The 21,026-nt window shown below is 45.9% G+C and overlaps 1 protein-coding gene across 1 annotated transcript in view; it reads right to left on the reverse strand.

Annotated features, from left to right (window-relative positions):
- LOC136626681 (killer cell lectin-like receptor subfamily B member 1C) overlaps positions 1 to 21,026 on the reverse strand; it is a 56,862-nt gene that overhangs the window by 7,502 nt on the left and 28,334 nt on the right. The window contains exons 4-5 of the mRNA XM_066601700.1: positions 11,526 to 11,674; positions 11,316 to 11,428 (exon numbers count right to left, since the gene is read on the reverse strand). Of these exons, the coding sequence (XP_066457797.1) occupies positions 11,316 to 11,428; positions 11,526 to 11,674 (262 nt within the window). The remainder of the gene's footprint in view (positions 1 to 11,315; positions 11,429 to 11,525; positions 11,675 to 21,026) is intronic.

Genomic DNA, 21,026 nt, shown 5'->3' on the forward strand with positions numbered 1-21,026 from the left:
ACAAAATTCCACCCTCCATTAAGCCAAGGGGGTTTTCTAGCTCAGTTACCATTCAGACCGACGAATCCCTAATCTCTCACCTTTTATTACACAACTTCTTGACGTTTGGTATAGCTTTGCGACGTGTTTACACCTGATTTCGAATCCAGTTCCACCTACTCCCCTGGTGAGACAACCTGAGCTTTCATTATTGCTTGGGGGCTCATCGTTGCTTACAAGATTGGAGCTTCCCTTGCCTCATGTATGCAATCTGATTTCTGGCCTGGGTGTGAGATTCCTGTGCGAGTTATTGGATGAGGATGCACTGGCCGGGGCATGGTTTCAATACCTCCAAAGTTGTAATTTTATTCACTCCCTCAGCTCTACAACACAACTTTCAGACCCTTTATTTTATTTTTATGCTTAACATCTATGACCACACAAGACACAAGACGACCCATTGGTCTTTAAACAGGGTTGGGAGAGAAAAGTAAGAAGATCCATCACAGAAGAGTTGTGGACCAAGTCCTTTGCCTTAAACCACAAGTTTTCCATTTCCTGCAGACACCAAGAATTCCATTATAAACTACTGTCCCAATGGTACAGGAGGCCAGAACATAGGCTCTTTTATTTATATTTGGTGGTCCTGCCCCTTGATTTCTCCATTATAATGGGAAATAAACATCTTGTTTAACATGATATACAAAGCTACAGTTATTGTCACCCCAGAAATGGCCCTTCTTTCTATGATTGCAGGCTCCACCTCTAAAGTTAGTTAAAAAAAGCTTGCTCAGATTTTTTCTCCTGGCTATGCACCAGATTATCGCTAGACTATGGAAATCAACATCACCCTCCAACTACCGGTAGATTGATGGAAGCTGGAAGCCTTGGACTTCATAGTGTATATGGAGGAGCTCAGTGCCAATGACGACAATAAATACTTCAGCTTTTACTCCCCATGGGCATCCTGGATTAGGTTCCGAGCTTCTTCCCACCTAAATAATTGGCTACTTACTGTTTTTTTTAAATTCGTTCTATTTAAAACAGAAATGTTTTGCGCAGTACAAAAATCGAAAAAGGTTTGTTAAATACATATCAAATTGTACATAGGTATTACATTGTACTTGAGTTGGTATTGTAAATAATATACTAATTTCTGAATACTTTTTTAACATTTATATCAATAAACTTAACATATAACCATCGTAACCTGTCTGTGTCGATCCTTTGAACTTGTATAATAAAACTTCGTGTGTTTAATGATGTAAAAAAGGGGGGGGGGGGGAAGGAGGGGGGGTTCAGGGTTAAGAATTTATTCTGCAGATAGGGTGGATTGGGTGTCCAGCCAGGGAGCCCATACCCGTTGAAATTTGTTCGGGCAGCCTCTATTTTGGTAAATAACTTTCTCGTAGGAGATTATTGTGTTCACCATTTGAATCCATTGTGGGACTGATGGGGCTTCGGCAGCCATCCATTGTATGGCTATCGCTTTCCGCGCCAGAAATAGCACCTTTTCGAGGAAAGTACGGGTGTGACACGGCCATACCTCCTCCTCCAGTAGACCAAATAAAGCTATTTTTGGGTCCAGATCGATGCTAAATGGGGGTGGTAATATTGAATTTATAAAGTCTATGATTTGGGACCACAAGTCATTAACTGGAGGACATTCCCAGATCAGGTGCCAGAACTTTGCTTCCGGTTGGCGGCATCTATGGCAGGAATTTGTCGAGGCATTGCCCATTTTATAGAGACGGCTGGGGGTAAGGTAAGCCTGGTGTATTATGTATAGCTGTATCAGTTTGTTGTTTACGGCGGGGGAGACAGACAGATGGGATTTAATAACGTCCAGCCATTCTTCAGATGATAGGGATGGGATAGAAAGTTTCCATTTGTCCCAAGCTGGGAGTGGATGAATATCCATTTTGGCTGAGAGGAGGTGCGTGTAGAGTGCTGAGATCAGACCTTTGGGCCCTTGTGATTTTAGGATACCTATTGTGGGAAATTTTGATATTCGAGTGGAGGGACGTGGGAATTGGGAGTTTAGTGCATATCGCAGCTGAAAAATCTAAATAGTTGGGGTTGTGGGGCCTGCAATTTGTCGCGCAGCTGGGTAAATGTGGGAAGTGTTCCGTCCGTATAGATATCTGCCAGTGAGCGTACCCCTTGGGATATCCAGTATTGGGGGTCTGGGACCGAGTGTAAGGCCACTAAGCCAGGGTTGTTCCATAAAGGGAGCTCGGACACTATATCTTTGTATCGTTGTAGAGTTTTGGCCTCCTTCCATATGCTTAGGGCTAGTCTGTGAAGTGGTATTGTGTCAGAGGAGTTTGTGCATTCTGGAAATTCTAGGTAGGCTAGTAAGTTGTTTGCGTTAACCTGTTTTGCCAGGTATTGATCTGCTATTGGCATTTCGCGGTCCAGAACCCAGGCTCGGATGTTTCGTAGCTGGCCTGCTAGGTAATAAAGCCGTAGGTCCGTGAGGGCCATTCCGGCTTGTTCTTTAGATCTTTGTAGTGTTAAAAGACTTAATTTCGAACGTGAAGAGTTCCATATGAATGAAGTGATGAGGGAGTTAAAGGTTTGGAAGATGCGTTTAGGGACACTCACTGGCATGTGTTGTAGCACGTACAGACACCTTGGCTGGACAGCCATTTTAATCAGGTTTATGCGTCCTGCTACCGACAGTGACAGCTTGGACCACTTTTTAAGCTTATATTTTATATTTTTTAACAGTGGGTCAATATTATCCTCTATGGCCTTATTATGGTCTTGGGGCAAAAACATCCCTAGATATTTAAATGTAGTGACTACCTTCAGCCCATACCTGGATACGCAGGGATCGTTTTCCGGGGTGAGGTTTGTGTACAGGATCGTAGACTTGGACCAGTTGACATACAGTCCGGATAGATGGGAGAATCTGTCTATTTGGACCATGGCCTGGGAGAAAGAGTTTATTGGGTCTGATAGAAAAAGAATTGTATCATCTGCGTATAGCCCTACTTTACTTTCAATCCCCCCCCATCTGATGCCGGTTACGCTGGGGGTACCTCTCAGGCGGATCGCCAACGCTTCAATGGCTATAGCAAATAGGGCAGGGGATAGTGGGCATCCTTGTCGGGTGCCCCTTGCAAGTTGGAATTCGGCCGATGGGATACCATTTACTATCACATTAGCGCTTGGATGTTTATATATGGTTTTAATCCACTGTAGGAACTGGGGGCCAAACCCGAAACGAACTAGACAGGCTTCCAAAAATACCCATTCCAGGGAGTCAAAGGCCTTCGTCATGTCCAGGGAAACCAAGGCCCATGGCATGTTATTCTGCCTGCCCAGCTGGATAGCTGTTTGGACTCTGCGTATATTAATTGTTGTGGATTTCCCTGGCATGAAACCAGTCTGGTCGGGGTGTATGATGGATAGGATTACCTGGTTCAGTCTAATGGCTAAGATTTTTGTCAAGATTTTATAATCTGCATTTACCAATGAGATGGGACGGTAGGAGCCGCAGTCTGTGGGGTCTTTATCTGGTTTTAATATGACTACAATGGAGGCCTTATAGAAGGAGGATGGGAGTGCTTTATCTAATTGAGCCTGCTGTAATGTCTCATATAGTTGTGGGGCTAATTGTTCACTGTATTTGCGATATACCTCTATTGGGAGGCCGTCTGGGCCAGGGGATTTATTAAGTGCCATTTCTTGGATTGTCTGTTTAATTTCGTCCAGGGTGATTGGGGCCTCCAGGAACTCCATCTGTTCTGTGGAGAGTGTTGGGAAAGTCAGGTCCTGTAAGTAGTTCAATACGTCTGCTATAGAGTCACTTGTGGAAGAGGTATATAAGTTGGCATAGAATTCCTTAAAACAGTTTGTAATAGATAGGGCATCGGTCAGTTCCGCGCCGTGATGGTTTTTGATCTTGAGGATCGTGTTAGTTTGATTTTCATGTTTAATTAGATTGGCGAGTAAGTGACTGGATTGATTTCCCAGTTCGAAATAGTATTGTTTAGCAAAGAATAGTTTACGTTTAGTCTTAGTGTGTATATGTTGTTTATAGAGGCGGGAGAGGCTGAGCCAGGCTATTTTATTAGCATTTGTAGGGTCGGAAATATATAGCCTTTCGGCGTCTAATGTCTGGGCTTCCAGCTCTCTGTCAGTCTGGGATGTTGATTTTTTGATGTGTGTAATAGCGGATTTAAGGCATCCTCTAATATAGGCCTTAAGAGTGTCCCATTTTAGGGCTGGGTGGGTGTTGTTATTATGTGCGTCTAGAAATAAAAATATGTGAAAGGGCGTTTGGTCATCTGACCCGATTAATTTAAGCCAGAATGGGTGCAATTTCCAAGTGGGCAGTATCTTGTGTTGGGGATATTTTAGCGTTATTAATATTGGGCTATGATCAGATATTCCTCGTGGGCAATGTGTAATATTGGAAAGACAGACTGCAAGTTCCATAGAACTAAATATATAGTCAATTCTCGCTAGGGCGTTATGTCCAAGAGAGTGGCAGGTGTATTCTAGGGTTTCGGGGTGGCGCAACCGCCAGAGGTCGACCCAGCCAACACCCTCGATCAGTTGCCGCAGAGGGGAGCTTGTGGTGGTGGTGGTGTTTGAGGGTACGCGAAATCTATCTTTTGTTGGGTCCATTACTTGATTAAAGTGGCCCATGCAGATCACTCCTGCCATAGGGTATTGATGTGCAAATGTTATGGCAGTTTGCAGGAGATGTAGATTGTTATGAGGGGGATCATAGATACACAGGATAACATACGGTTTAGAGTCTATTTCAGCATAAATGAATATGGATCTGCCTTCAGGGTCTTTACGGATGTTGATGGGATTCCATCTCAGTGTTCTGTGGACAAGTAGTGAAACACCCCTGGAGAAGGAGGTGTGGAAGGAGTGGGCCATCCACTGAACCCATGGTTTTTTGAGGGCATCAGCTTTATCTATGGTGAGGTGTGTTTCCTGCAGGCAGACGATGTAGGGATTAATTTGCTTAATGTAGAAAAACACTGCCCTTCGTTTGAGAGCAGTGCCTAGGCCTCGCACGTTCCAACTGAGACATGTCACAGTCATTGGTATCCGCGTGGGTATGGGGCTTTAAACGGGTTATCTGCACTCGTGAAGTGAGGATAAAGAGAGGGGCTTTGCATATACTGGGAAAAAAATCGGATCAGCACAGACTTGTCAAGAAAAATAATAAAATTCAATTTAAAACAATTTAAACTATCAACCATTGACATCTTGCTTAAATTTCAGCGTAGATGTCAAACAACAGAAAAAGAACAAAAGAGAAGTTAGCTACAGTCTATCTCGAAAGTAGCAGATGTTGTCGTTAGGGGATATCCCTTTGGCCTACAGAGGGTCAAATCTTTTGCCAACTGGGTTTTACAAATGTTGTAACGATGGCATCGAAGCAGAGAGAGACTAAGAGAAATTTGTCTTGCTTCATGGCTTTCTATTTTTTGCCCTCCGTGGGTCAGGGGAACCTCAAATTCTATTAATCACAGCTGAGTTCAGGGTTTTGCCGCCTGTGTGTTAGGGCTAGGCATTTTTGGCGGTTCAGGGTGCATGTCGAGCCACTCCAGTGCCTCGGTGGCAGAATGTAGAAAGGTCACTTTCCCTTGTGTCGCGATGCGTAGCCGAGCTGGGTACGCCATTGAGTAGGGGATGTTCCTGTCCTTGAATTTCCTCTTGACTTCCGTAAAGGTGGCCCTTTGTTTTTGTAGGTCCGCAGAAAAGTCTGGGAATATGGAGATGGTTGCGTTATTGTGTTTGAGTGGCCCTCTTAGTTTGGCTTGGCGTAGAGCAGCATCTCGGTCCCTACAATTTAGGATTCTTGCCAGGAATGGGCGCGGGGGAGCACCCGGTTGCGGGGGTTTTGCGGGGACGCGATGCGCTCTTTCTACTGTAAAATGAGTCGAGAAGGTGTCGTCTCCTAGTAGGGATTTCAGCCAGGTTTCAGCGAATACTTCCGGTTGGGAGCCTTCTGTCTTTTCAGGGAGACCTATTATGCGTAGATTATTGCGACGCGAGCAGTTCTCTAGGTCATCTAGCTTAGACTGGCAGAATTCAGTTAGTCTTTCGACTTTCTTCACCGCCGCGGGGAGCGGACGGAGAGAGTCCTCTGCATTAGAGATGCGGTCTTCCATCTCTCGCATTCTGCCCCGTATGTTTTGTAGATCCTGTCTTAGCAAAGTGACGTCTGACTTGACTTCTTCTATTTTGTTAGTAAGGGAGGATTTACAGGTGTTAATAGCCTCCAGAAGTTGCCGCAAGGTTGGTTCCGGGGCTTGTCTTGTGTCGTCTTCGAATTCTCTCGCTTGAGTAGGTCTTATTGTTCGCGGAGAGTGGTCGGGGGTTTCAGTGCGGGAGAATTCCTTTAATTTTTCGGCTGCAGAGCCACTTTTAGCGTGTGTGCTCATGGTGAAGAATATCAGATATGCGCGTTAATTTAGGGAGGTCGGTGGACGACTGTTTCTGTGTCCCCCTCCAGTTATGCAGCACGGGCGATATCGGGTAGCGTTGCTTATGGAGGGAATAGGTTAGCGATTGAGATAGTGTAGAATGTCTACTTTAGAAGTTTAGACGTGTGGGTCTGCAGAGTTCTAGAGATTTAGTAGTCACAATTTCCAGATAGCGGGAGTCCAATAGATTAGATAGCTAAAGGGGATCCAGCTAGGGCTTGATCTGGCCTTGGCGAGAAAGTTAGTTAGTAGTGATGTCTCTAGCTAGTCGCCCCGTCAACTAAGGTTTTGAGTTTCGGGCTTTCAGCATATATAATGTAATTCAAGGGTCCAGGAAAGATTAATGTCCCAGATGGGCCTTAGTGTTTTGCCGGTCCGGCTAGTTGTGTTCTGGTTAGATTTAATGCAGAATAACGTCTCCTTCCCCCCAGAGGGTCACTATGTGATTGCGTTAAGTAATAAAGAGGATGCTTCTCAAGGGTATAGGGGTGTCCTCAGAGCCAGTTCTGTCGGGCTGGGGTGTTACCCCCCCGTTGCCCTTCAAGAGGGAAACTCACGGTTTGTTGCCGGCTCTGCAGGGCCGGGTATGGGATCGTGATCTCTCAGCCTCGGAGTCCGATGCGATGTGGGTTGTCGCGGTCCAGTGGCAGCAAATAGTTTCAGGTTGTAAGGCTGTTGTTGGACCCGTTGGGTGGCTCGTGATCTTCAGCAGGGCTGCACCGTGGGTGTTTTCCTCCGGGGGTGCTGCGGTAGGTCTCCCACCTCTCAGGAGCTGTCTTCCGCTCGGTGGGTCTTTTAGCGGTTTTCCCGCCACAGAATATAGGGTTCCCGCGGCCCAGTAGTAGTAGTAGAGCGTCCCCGGGGGACAGGCCAGTCCGGGAGTTCGGGCGAGGGTGGGACGTTCCTCTCCACAGATTGGTGTAAGTGGAGGTTACACCGCACTCGGGTCCCGGCACGGGGCCGCGCGGCTGTCAGATGTCCCCTGATCTCGGTGGGGCGCAGGAGCAGGAGGGTGAGCCGCTCACCTCTCCGGAGCCAGGTCCGGGCCGCTCCGCAAATAGCCCGCGGCCAGGTGTGGTGCGCTGCAGCAGCCGCCGGGGGTCCGGAGTCGGAGCAGTACCAGCGCGGGGTCCGGCGAGCGGCGGGTCTTCCGGGCGTCTCGCGGACAATCCGCGACCAGGTGCGATGTGCTGCAGCGGCTGAAGGAGGTCCGGGGTCGGAGGAGTGTCGGCGCGAGGTCAGGTAAGGAGCAGTTCTTCCAGGCCGTCCTGCCGATCGTCTGCAGCAGGATATAGTGTGCTGCGGCGGCTGAAGGGGGTCCGAGGTCGGGAGGGTATCAGCGCGGGGTTCGGTGAGTCGCGGGCCCTCCGAGGCGCCCCGCGGATAGTCCACGGCGGGGTGCAGCACGCCGCAGCCGCCGAGAGGGGCTCGGGATCAGAGGGGTGTCAGCGTTGGGTCCGCTGAGCGGCGGACCTTCCAAGGGGTCTTCCGCTGTGTCAGCCGCGTCCAGAGCGGGGGGGTCGGTCCACCCGGGTCCCGGTCCGGCACACCGATAAGGTGGGGCAGCGAGGCAGGGGCCACCTGCTCCGAGGATGAGCGGGAAGGCAGCAGGGCGTTGGCGTGGCGTTGCTTCTGCTCCGACGGCGTCAGGAGGAGTTATTTTCTTTTAGCCGTGGTTTGGTCACCTCCGCAAGGTTCTAGAGGTCCAGTTGGCTAATTTGCAGCTCTTGGTGACATGTTAAGGCCAGGATTTTGAAGGATTTTGTAGTTCCCCTGGGGAGCTCCTCTCAAGTGCGACTGTACATGTCGGTCGCTGGCTCCGCCCCCTTGGCTACTTACTGTTGTTGTGATTTCATAACTTCTTTATAATACCTTCTTACAATTCATATATTAGGATGTAGATGCATCTTCCATGATGTCGGATATGCACTTTCCCCTCACTCATTTTCCCCCTTCTTTTTTTTTCTCTCTTCTTTTTGTCTTATGTCTCCTCCCCTCATTCTCTATTTCCTAAATTGGGGTTAGTTACAAAGATAAGGCTTTGGCCGCTTCAGCGGTGGTCAGTGACCTCTATTAAAGTTATAAAGAATTAAATCGGGACAGCTTCTTTTCATGGACCATATAGAAGAAATATTTTTTCACTCCAGCAAAACATATTGTATCAACATGTTGCACAATTGTTCTTCTTTGTAACATGTGGCTAACTAATTGTTACGTATTTAGGTGTGGAACCAATGTGTGGAAACTAGGACTGAGCTAGCCCTGCACTGGTGAGAAATAGGGAAATCCCTGCCTGACACAGAGCAGGGTAATCATCCTAACAAGGACGGCCCTGAGCTGGAACCTGAGCACTGACTAACCCTGTCATGACCCTAACACCAGAACCGGTTGTACCAAGCAGGAACAGAGGTCGAGGTGAGAATAGGTAACAGAGAACCTGGAAGGCACACAAGTAGCAAATAGCTACAGCATACTGGAGATCAGTAGCAACAGAGATCACTGAAGGAGCAGTAGCCACAAGCTGTCATACAAGAACAACAACACTGCAGCACTGATGACCAGGTCTGAGGGAGCTTTATAGCTGTGTGATTGGCAAACAGCTTCCAGCTGAGTGGAGGAGTCAGGAAGTGTTAACTCCAGAGACGCTGGAGCGAAATAAACACCAACTAGATAACAGAGCAGAGCAGCAGACATGTCTGCTATACCTAACACTAATACAATATTTTTTAACTATAATGACACTCAGATGCATAAATTTGATAAATGGAAACAGAAAAAAATTTTCATTTAGCAAAACTGTCCACCATACGACAATCAATATTGTTCTTAGCAACCAATCACAGCACAGCTTTGATTTCTCAAACTGCTGAGGTCAGAAAGCTGCACTGTGATTGGTTGCTATGGGTAACAAGGACAGTCTTATTGTTAGACAGTTTTACTAAATGAGGCCCAAAAATTTCATTCTGCTCTAGTCATCTCTAGTCTCATTCTTAGCGTGCTGATTGTGCGGCCCATATACTTTAGGCCACACGAGCACTCTAGGAGATACACAACATAAGCTGCTCAAGTATGTAGGCCTTGTATGTATTATTATGATGCAGTGGTTTAAGAGATCCATCTAGTACAGAATTTTAGTCCAATTTTTTAAAGATTCCTATATACAAGTCTTTCCATAGAATTATCAGCTACGAGTCCAAGGATAATACTATCATTTCGCAATGGTATTAAATTGATTTCTATGAACTGTTAGATTGTTAAAGCTTGTTGTTATTTAATTAGATATCTATGAATGTACTATTTATCAATCACTCATTAATTGCACATAATTCCTCCTTTTTATTATTATATATGGTGCACATTTATATTAAAAGGTTTTTTAAATCATCCATGGTGCACATCTATTCATGAAGTTTAAATGGCAATATCCCCTTGGTCACAAACACCTTCCCTTTAAAATGAATATATATCATTTTTTGTATGTGATACATATTTGTATCCTCGGAAGATAGATAATGCTTCAGAGTGAGACTCTGCGCAAGCATAGAGGGTGGAGCACATACAGTGTTCCACCAGAAAGTAGTTTCATTCTATCCACAATTAATACTACGCATGTGCAATGGCTGATGCGCACGGTGCGTTCCATCGGGATGCCCGCCTTAGGCTGCACTATTTGGAATGGGGAGAGGCGGGCCGGGGGCAGGGCTAATTCGTGTAACTTAGCCCCGCCCCGGCCCGCCTCTCCCTATTGCAAATAGTGCAGAGGGGCGAAGAGGAGGCAGAGAGGGGGCGGGAGCTCAGTTCCTGCTCCTGGCTCTTCCATCCTCCCCCCCTGCACACAAGGACAACGTATATCGGCTCGGCGTGAAAACCGAGCTGATATACTTCGTCTGAATGCAGCCTAAGTGCAGATGCAGACGTGGAATGCATGTTGCGTTCCAAACAATATCCATGACGGCCTCTATCAGATTGCCATCCTGTGACGTCTCCCCCCATCCCCCTGTGGCGTTGCTCTTCAGGTCCGGCGTCCTGGTTGCGGCCATGCAACACCGGTCCACATTGAACGACTTATTACTTCCAGGTCATCTGGATAAACTTTCTTACATATATGTATCTGTATACCCTGTCATGTTATGCATGAAAAAGGGTCCGTTCAGAGCGCAGAAACGCATTGCATTTATATCTACAGCGAGTTAGTGGATGAGCGTACCCTCTATTCACACTCTGGCTATTTTTTATGTATTTGTTGTTTGTTTTGACCTTATTTTCCCTGATGGAGAAATACACCACCTGGCATTAACAAATGTCAAGAGCGCAGAGTTTTGTACTGCTCAGACAGTTCTTATCCTCCTCTTTTTGGATCACTACCCCTGCACCTACCAGTGTTGGGGGCCCCGCTACTGCCTCTTGAACCCTTGGAATTCCAGAGGACCAGGAGTGATTTCTGTTTATCTGCAAGTGCACCTGGACTACAGGTGCTGAGCGGGAACAATCCCCACACTTGGGGGTCCCCGCTCAGTGCCAGGTGAGTCTACATTTTATATAGAGCACCTTTCATACGTATATTTTAATTGAAGATCCATCTGACGCTTTTCTGCTTATTCTATACTCTACAACATATATGACAGAAACTTGACCACAGGCTTCATGTGTGTTCAGTGACAAAGGGGATCACATCGATCAGCTTCAATGGGGAAAATATTTTTTATATTATGCAACAAAGTTTCGGTTTTCATTTATATCAAATTTATGTATCAGAGTCTCATTAAATGGGAGTTATAAGAGTTTCAAATCGGGATGATCATTTGTAATGACCCTGTATATACTGTAGTCTCAGTAAAGACCAGTGTATACTTGTGTTAAGAAGTCACTTACAAGCTGCTGTTGAAATGTTCTCCATCCACCCATCTCCAGTCATCTCCATCACGGTAAAGTCCTATCCAGTATGTTTCCTCTCCTCGCTGCTTGAGAGTTCTCTTTATAAACTCCTGTAAGAAATAAAGGGCATTCATCATATTATATGTATAATAAATCAGATAATACAGCAGACTGCAGCTGGTCTACTATTTAATATGGACCCCATACCTGCTGTTCCTGGTCCTTTATGCCCAGTAGATCAGCTCCCATCATCCTACAATGAGCCTGACTCTGGTTCCATGTTCTGGATGTTACATCTGAGTAGTAATAACAGTCATCTCCTTGTAGAAGCCATTTAAGAGGACACAGGTGACATCCTACAAAGTTTAAAAATATTTTAGGGTAATGTTACATTATCGTTAGCAGCTGCCAGTACGCTGCTAACTGCTGAGCTGAATTTGCAAGACCAGATACAGCCCAGCAATTAGTGATAAATCGTTAGTGTTAGCTTCGTCCACTAATGCTCATGTAATAGCGCCCTTAGGGCAAAGTCAGACTAGTGTTTTTTCAGCGTGCGCCTATGTGCGCAAAAAAAGGGTTTCCTATGATGTGTTCACATAGCCATCTTTTACAGTCGCAAAATACCCACACCTGCAAAAGATAGGACATCCGTGCGCCGGGAAGGTCCGTGCTGCACATAAAGATTTCCCATGGGGAGTCCCCTCATCTTCAAACACTGTGACAGCACTGTCACAGTGTTCAATGACAAGGGAACTCCCCGCCGGGATGAAGAATTCCCCTGCAACAGCTATGAATGCTGTGGCAAAGGGACGCAATATTCTCCCATTGAATTCAATGAATGGCCGAGCACTGCATCTGATTGGCTGAGTGCCGTGACCAATCACAGGCAGCGCTCAGCCATCATTCAATATATGGCTGAGCACTCAGCCATTTAGACCAGCACTTTCAAAAGGTGGGGATTTTTAAATCCCCGGCAGGAGAAAGTGCGTCAGAACAGTGCCAAGGATGCCAGAGAAAAGACGCGCCGGAGCCCGGACAGTGCCGCTAGGTGTGTAATGTTATTTATTTATTTTTATATTTAAAGCCCTTCCCTGAAAATCACTGTGGGGGTTGCCTGCATCCCACTGCTTTCAATGGGGCCAGCAGCAGTAGTGTTAGCCCCATTAAAAGCAATGGGCACGGAACTACGGTCACGAGCATTTTGCGTGGAGTGCAAAAGACCCCTGGTCTGACTGAACACTTAAAGTGTCGGTAATAACAGGAAAACCATTTATATACATTCATAATAAGGGCTCTTAACCGCTTGCGTTTTTTTAGCGCTGCAATATCACTGCGTTTTTTTACCGCGATTGTCAATGGGTCTTTCTAATGTTAAAAACGCATTGCAAGTTTGTGCTTTTCGTTTTTTGTGCGATGCATTTTTAACATTAGAAAGTCCCAATGACAATCGCGTTAAAAAAAACACAGTGATATCGCAGCACTAGAAAAACGCAGGTGCGTATTCACCCTAAGTATGCTGCTGCTTTCTTTGAAGGTCTTTCGAATTCTACACATAGATGTATACAGTAGCATAATGAAGGATTCCCTTAAAATCAATGCTGATTGCTCAACCTGTATTATTTTGAAATTTAAGATACAGAAACAAACTGTGTCCCCTAGTGGTGTTACCCATTACTACAACAATAACATTTAGATGATAACATTGTGATCAATCTATTCTATTGAATCTAAATTTGCGGTGCCACTAATCTGTCAGTTGTGTGAGGGGTTAATTCTAGATTTTCCCCTGCAGTCAAATTAAATAGAGGAAAAATACGTTTAATTCTCCTTTCAACTTTCTTTTTATCTGCCTTTCTCTCACTATATGACCCTGAATCTTGTTTTCACATATCTTATATTTACTTTCCCAAATCATCCTGTTTTAAGAAACTTATTTCTGAGAAACTTATCCTAGGACACATTTTTGCTTTGATACAGTTGTTACAGAGTGTTGATATATTGTTCTTGTAGGAGATGTCTTTGAAAGAAGTATTATTGATTATAATCTCCAGATGTCCAGCGACCTGGGCCATGCGCAGTGATTAGATCTTACGCAAGCAACCTTTCTATATATCCTGTACTTTGCAAATAAAACTTCACTTCGCTTTTGATAATTCCATGGTGCATGTGGCTGTCCATTTGCGTCGTCTGAGTACTCATACTCAAGACTAATTCGGAAGCAGACAGCATCAGCTGAATGGTCTATCAAAGACCCCCCTAACAGTTGGTATCAGTGGATATCCTGCCTCCTGCATGTGATACATTTCTATCTGTCAGCTCTTATAACCAGAAGCAGTGGGAAGCAACTCTTGTAAAAAGGGGTGAAGCTGGCTTTGGGGGGGGGGCGGCTAGAAATGTCGCAGACACCAGACGGGTCTTGCAGAGTAACACTGATTTCAATCGTGCATGAATCTTGAACAGGTTACGACTGAACATTACAGTACGGCTATATAAACACAGAAGATTTCGCCGTGGATTTGATGCAGTATCCACTTCCACGCTAATGGCACATCAAACCCACTGCTAAATCCATATCTAAAACAGTTTGATGCTTTGTAATGTAGATGTATGCCATATGGCGCTGATTTTCTCTTTTCTTTTGGAGGGGGGAGTGGAGAGGTGTGAGTGACATTTTACTTCTTGATGTGGATTCCATGCAGAATCCACATTGGGAAATCTGCATTTTGATTTACCCCACTGAAAAAGGTTAAATCCACATGTTGGGGTGCAGCCTGACTGCTGAGCGGTATGGAGGCTTGAAGTGAGAGCTCCTTTACAATGGCACTCCTGAGGACCTCTGCAGCTGCTATTTCTAGCCAAAGATGGGGAAAACTACTAGAGATCGAGGGGGAGAGGTGCTGGGGACTCCCCACCAGCACAATGGACAAGCCGACATGCAGCAGTATCTGAAAGAGAGAAGTACTAGGTCACCACATGCTGCTCCTAAGATGGCACTGCTGCAGGAGAAGAACACCAGCAATAGTAAGGAGACTGTGGAGGAAGGAGATTCATCTGGGGGAGAGGATAGTGAGCCTGTATCGAAGGGCCATATGAAGGCTCTGATCACCAATGCCTTACAACCATTATGGCAGATTTATCTGAAAAAAGGACGAGATTAAGCATCTGGGGCGCCGTGTTGAGGACTTAGAATCTTCTACCTCCGCCATTATCACTCATTCCCTTGAACTGGCCCAAGTCATTAAAGAACAACATGCTCAGCTAAACAGAGCATTACTAAATGCAAGAAGACTTAGAAAACAGCAATAGAAGATGTACTATACATCTTAAGGGGCTCCCCGAATCCTGAGCAATGGGCACTACCAAAAGTAGCTACTGAAATTTTTGGCTCCTTGGTTGGGGGAAGAAAAAGATGGCAAATCCACAGGGTGCTCAGACCGCGACCCTTGGCCTCTTATCCGCTGAGGGATGTGATCTGTAAAATACTCTCTTTTCCAGATGCAGTAGCTATTTTACAAGCTGCCAGCTCCAATTGAAAGCAATGGGAGAACATTGCAATCCTTTGCCACACGGGGAATATTTACATAGCAGTGGCGGAGATGTGAGTATAATTTATATATATATATATATATATATATATATACATATATACACATATATACATATTATATTATATATATATTCTTTTCTTTTTTTTTAAACACAAACCATGGCTGATTTTCAGGGAAGGGCTTATATTTCAAGCCCTTCCCTGAAAATCACTGCAGGGGTGCCGGCATCTTATTGCTTTCAATGAGGCCGGTGAGCCCCATTGAAAGTGATGCTGCATGGACCTGCATTCACGCTTGTTTGTGCACGTACGTGGGTGCGCGGTTTTGCACGCACCAATGTAGGCATACGCACATGTTCGTGTGAATGTACCCTTACTGTGCAAAAGTGGGAAAAAAATAAAATATATATTGTAATCGTACTGGCCCGAAGAAAAAAGTTACCATGTCATTTATACCTAATAGCAAACGCTGTTGAAAATAAGAATGACAGAATTGATACATTCTTTCACCCTGCCCCCTATAAAATTCATAAAAGTTACACAATATATTATGTGTTCCCCAAAATCACACTAATAAAAGCTACAGCTCAACAAGCAACGGACAAGCTGGGGACAGCAATGAGGGATCCTAATGCTACTGGGGACAGCAATGAGGAATCCTAATACTACTGGGGACAGCAATGAGGGATCCTAATACTACTGGGGACAGCAATGAGGGATCCTAATACTACTGGGGACAGCAATGAGGGATCCTAATACTACTGGGGACAGCAATGAAGGATCCTAATACTACTGGGGACAGCAATGAGAAATCCTAATACTACTGGGGACAGCAATCAGGAATCCTAATACTACTGGGGACAGCAATGAGGAATCCTAATACTACTGGGGACAGCAATGAGGGATCCTAATACTACTGGGGACAGCAATGAGGAATCCTAATACTACTGGGGACAGCAATGAGGAATCCTAATACTACTGGGGACAGCAATGAGGAATCCTAATACTACTGGGGACAGCAATGAGGAATCCTAATACTACTGGGGACAGCAATGAGGAATCCTAATACTGCACTGGCTGCCCGTTAAATACAGAATTCAATTTAAACTCGCCACCTTCATCCACAAAGCCGACCACAGTGCAGCGCCCCCCTACATCGCCTCCCTCATCTCAATCCATCAAACAGCCCGGGCTCTCCGCTCTGCTAACGAAACCAGATTGAGCGCCCATTTAATTCGAACTTCTCATTCCCGCCTCCAAGACTTCTCCAGAGCAGCATCGGTCCTCTGGAACGCACTACCAAAGGATACCCGAGCAATCCAGGACTCGCAGAACTTCAGGCGTGCTCTAAAAATGCACCTCTTCAGGGAGGCATACCGAATTCCCTAAACAAACCCCTTTGTACTCCGCCTGATAACATGCCCCCTGACCTACTGACTGCAATCCCTGTTAGCCATCATAAACTGCTCCTGCAGTCATACTGTTTCTGCCGTCACACGGCTAAATGTCTGACCATTGTCTGTGTGTATATCACCCCTCACTCTCCACCTCGCCATACAGTGCACATCTCCAACCCCTTTACCTTCTGTATCACCCCATTACTTGTAGTATGTAAGCTCGTTGGAGCAGGACCGGCACCCCTATTGTTTCCATCAATTGATTACTATGTAACTGTGGTTCTGTAATGTTTGTACTTTTGTCTTTCTGTATTCCCCCCTGTCTATGTAAGCGCTGCGGAATATGTTGGCGCTATACAAATAAAGTTTATTATTATTATTATTATTACTGGGGACAGCAATGAAGGATCCTAATACTACTGGGGACAGTAATAAGGAATCCTAATACTACTGGGGACAGCAATGAGGAATCCTAATACTACTGGGGACAGCAATGAGGAGTCCTAATACTACTGGGGACAGCAATGAGGAATCCTAATACTACTGGGGACAGCAATGAGGGATCCTAATACTACTGGGGACAGCATTGAGGGATCCTATTACTACTGGGGACAGCATTGAGGGATCCTATTACTACTGGGGACAGCAATGAGGGATCCTAATACTACTGGGGACAGCAATGAGGGATCCTATTACTACTGGGGACAGCAATGAGGGATCCTATTACCACTGGGGACAGCAATGAGGGATCCTAATACTACTGGGGACAGCAATGAGGGATCCTAATACTACTGGGGACAGCAATGAGGGTTCCTATTACTACTGGGGACAGCAATGAGGGATCCTATTACTACTGGAGACTCAATGTGGGACCCTATCACTATAGGGGTGGCAAGGGGGCAGCCTATTACTACTGGGTCGGCAATGAGGGCCATTATCACTATTGGGGCTACAGTGGGGGAGCCTATTACTACTCGGGCCAATATAGGGGTCGCTATTGGTACTGGGGCCTATATTGGGGATGCTATTACTACTGAGACCGATATAGAGGATGCTATTACTACTGGGACCAATATAGGGTATGCTACTACTACTGTGGCCACCAATATAGGTGGTCACTATTACTACGTGGGGAAGATTTGCTGTGGAATTTACAGTAGGTGTAGCAGCAAAGTAGATAAGATTTTGAAAATGTCATCCACACTAGGTTAAAAACAATGTGCACAAAACCTACGGATATTAACATGTGGTGCAGGATTTAATTTAGCAGCATGTTAATTTTAAATATAATGTATATCAATAGCCATCCAGTGCTCCGGCATTCCTCCCTGTTTTTTTTTTTTTTTTAAATAGCCCTGTCCTTTTTATGATGGAGCTAAAAATCATGTTGTGATAAACCATGGCTCTAACCCCTCCCGCAGACATACGTTCTGTGGGGCTCCACGAAAAACCTTTGGTTCAAAAAAGGGCTCCATGGCTGAAAAAGTTTGGGAATCACTAATCTAGATCAATACGTTCCCAGCGTGATTTTCTCAAAACCTTGCTACCCTGTCCCCTCACCTATTACATGACCTGTTTATACTCAGGACTATGACTGTAACAAGAGGGCATCCTCTATGATTAGAGGAAAGAAGGTTTCATCACCAACACAAAATCAATGGAGGAGTTTAAGAGGGGACTAGATGTCTTTTTGGAGGGCTATGACATTGTAGGATATAGACATTAAATAACCAGTGGGGTTGTTGATCTGGGTATCTTCCGACTGCTTGTCTTGGAGTCAGGTAGGAACTTTCAAATGTTGATGCAGGGATTATTTTAACTGCCATTATAGATTCGGGAAGGAATTTTTTCCCGTAAAATGGAATAAAGTAGCTTATGCCTCATTGGGGTGTTTTTGCCTTCTGTGAATCAACAAGGGGGCGTGGAAACAGGCTGAACTAGAAGGACATTTGTCTTTTTATAGTCTTGCATACTATGTTACATCATGTTTCTATCCTTGTATTCACCTAATCCTAACTATGTTTTCCTACTCCCTTAGTATCATCCAGACATTACATCCCCTCCGCTCGCTCTTATAGCGGTCTCACTATACCCTCCACCATCCGCTATTTTTCATCCCTAACAACAATTTATTTATTCCTGTAATGACACTTTCATTTCTACTCCTTATCCCTAATCTCTGTGTCAGCCCTTTCCTATCCAACCAGCCATTTCTTGATGTACACTATTTGTGTATAATTGTAGTCCCATTATTTTGCCCAGGCTTAGCAGAGGGAAAAAAGAAATATGGAACTGGTTCCATATCATGCATGTAGTAAAGCGTTTGCCATGTCTCATTTCGTCTTTGGCACAGAGCTCTTCCATATATTTTAGGTGAACTAGTGCTTCTAGCCACATTAATCTTGAGGGTGGTGTTGTAGATCTCCACCTCCAGGGGATTATCTGATGCATAGCCAGTATGAAAAATCTGAGCAAAGAGCCCTTAGAATTTGCTATTGAACCTGGGATCATAGACAGTAACGCTATTTCTGGCGTGAACTGCATTTAGTTTCTACATACTGGGGAGTAAAGGGTGTTGACCTCCTGCCAGAGGGGGTAAATCAGAGGGCAGGACCACCAGAGGTGGATAAATGACCCTATCCCTGAGAGGCACCTCAAACAGTTGAGGGAATATCCTGGCCAACCTTGTCGGGGTCTGATACCATCTTGTCAGAATTTTATAATTTAACTCTTGTATCTTACTGGATACATTCATTTTGTGGGTTACAATATACATTTTTTTCCACGACTCCTCTGGGGGTGAGCTGCCCAGGTCCCGCTCCCATTCCTGCTCCAAGTCCTTACTGCTGTTGCGAGTGTCTTCTTCCAAAGACATCCGATACAGTGTTGATATCTTATGTTTATAGTATTATTTTAAATGAATATCTGACTGTATGGTTATGTTATCTTTCAATTTCATCCTAAATTACTAGCTCCCCATTTGTGGTCTCAAATTTCTGCCATAATTTGTTAATTTTAACATGCAATGTCTTATGATCATTTTTCACATTGATCTAGATACATGCCGTTGTCACCTTCTCTTGTACAGTTTTTACCATAACTATGACTAGGACCATTCTCCGCAAATATTTATATTTATCCACTTTATATACCATATATTTTATACTGTGTGTATACATATTCATTAACTATATGCCATATGTATCCATGTGCTTTATTTTTATGATTATATTTAAATTCTTATTCCCTCATTCCAAGTTTTTTACCAACTTTTTATTCTGCACTTTTATCCTTCATTTTTACTCCCCACCTTGAATCTTACTTTTTACTAAGTATGGCCGCCTGCAGACAGGCGGGATTTCCGCCGCTACAAGCCTGCATAGGATTGTGTTAACAAACGCAGTCCTATGCAGACGGCCGCGGTTTTGGCCGCGCAATATAACGCGCGGCAAACAAACCGCGGCAAGCTCTGCGAGTCCCGCACAGAGACGTCACTCACCCGCCGCCGCCTCCGGTCTGCGTATGCGACACATGAAAGAGCCAGGGCCGCGGGGCACGGGTGAGTACGCGACGCTCTCTGCAGGCGCTCGGGTCGGGTCCCGCAGTGAGAATCCTCACTGCCGGATCTGACCTGCCCGTCTGCAGGCGGCCTATTGCTTAGTCTGCAAGCTTTTACCAGCTGAACTGATGAAGGGGTTTTCACCCGAAACGTATTTTCTTATGCTGGCCATGCACTATATTTATTAGGACAGTGATAGGCAACCTTTTAAACTCGGTGTGCCAAAATTTGCCAAAAAGCTGAGCATAACTCGGGTGGTGTGTCACTTCGACAAAAAATCCATAAATTTGCGATATTTATAGTTTAAAAAAAGTATAATTGTAATGTATAACTGTATTTAGTAAACCTAAAACACCCATAGCACAGGCCCTCGCCTCTCCCAGCCTCCCCCTCACTCATCTTAGTAATGATGACCCCCAGCAGTGACAGTGCCCCCCCACAGCAGCCCCCAGCGGTGACAGTGCCCCCCAGCAGCGACAGCGGCCCCCCCAGCAGCGACAGCGGACTCCCCCAGCAGCGACAGCGGACCCCCCCAGCAGCAACAGTAGCCCCCACAGAGGACCCCCCAGCAGCGACAGTGGCCCCCACAGTGGACCCCCCAGCAGCGACAGTGGCCCCCACAGCGGACCCCCCAGCAGCGACAGTGGCCCCCTCAGTGGACCCCGACAGCGCCCCCCCCCAGCAGCGTCAGTGGACCCCCCAGCAGCAACAGTGGACCCCCCAGCAGCGGCCCCCCCAGCAGCGACAGCAGACCCCCCAGCAGCGACAGCGGACCCCCCAGCAACGACAGTGGACCCCCCCAGCAGCAACAGTGGTCCCCGAGACCCGTGTACTCACCCCATCCACGTCCTGAAAGCTCCGCTGGCCTCCACGCCCTCCAGCAGCGATGATCTCCAGTGCACAATGTGACGTCAGTGTGTTGCAGGACGCCTTCTCCCCCGGACGCTCCCGCGGAACCAACAGGTAGGAGACGTCAGGGGACGGGGGAAGGAGGATCCTGGCTGCACACTGACATCACAGTGTGCGCTGGGATCAGCGCTGGTTGGTGAATACCAGCAGGGGAGCCGCGGCCCCTGCTGGTATTCACCAACGGGGTGAACGGCCGACAGCGGCCGCGTGTCAGCGACTATGGCCACGCGTGTCAGTGCTGACACACGTGTCATAGGTTCGCCATCACGGTATTAGGAGAACTTTTGTACAACATT

The sequence above is a fragment of the Eleutherodactylus coqui genome, chromosome 4, assembly GCF_035609145.1.
Source record: "Eleutherodactylus coqui strain aEleCoq1 chromosome 4, aEleCoq1.hap1, whole genome shotgun sequence".
Classification (NCBI taxonomy): domain Eukaryota; kingdom Metazoa; phylum Chordata; class Amphibia; order Anura; family Eleutherodactylidae; genus Eleutherodactylus; species Eleutherodactylus coqui.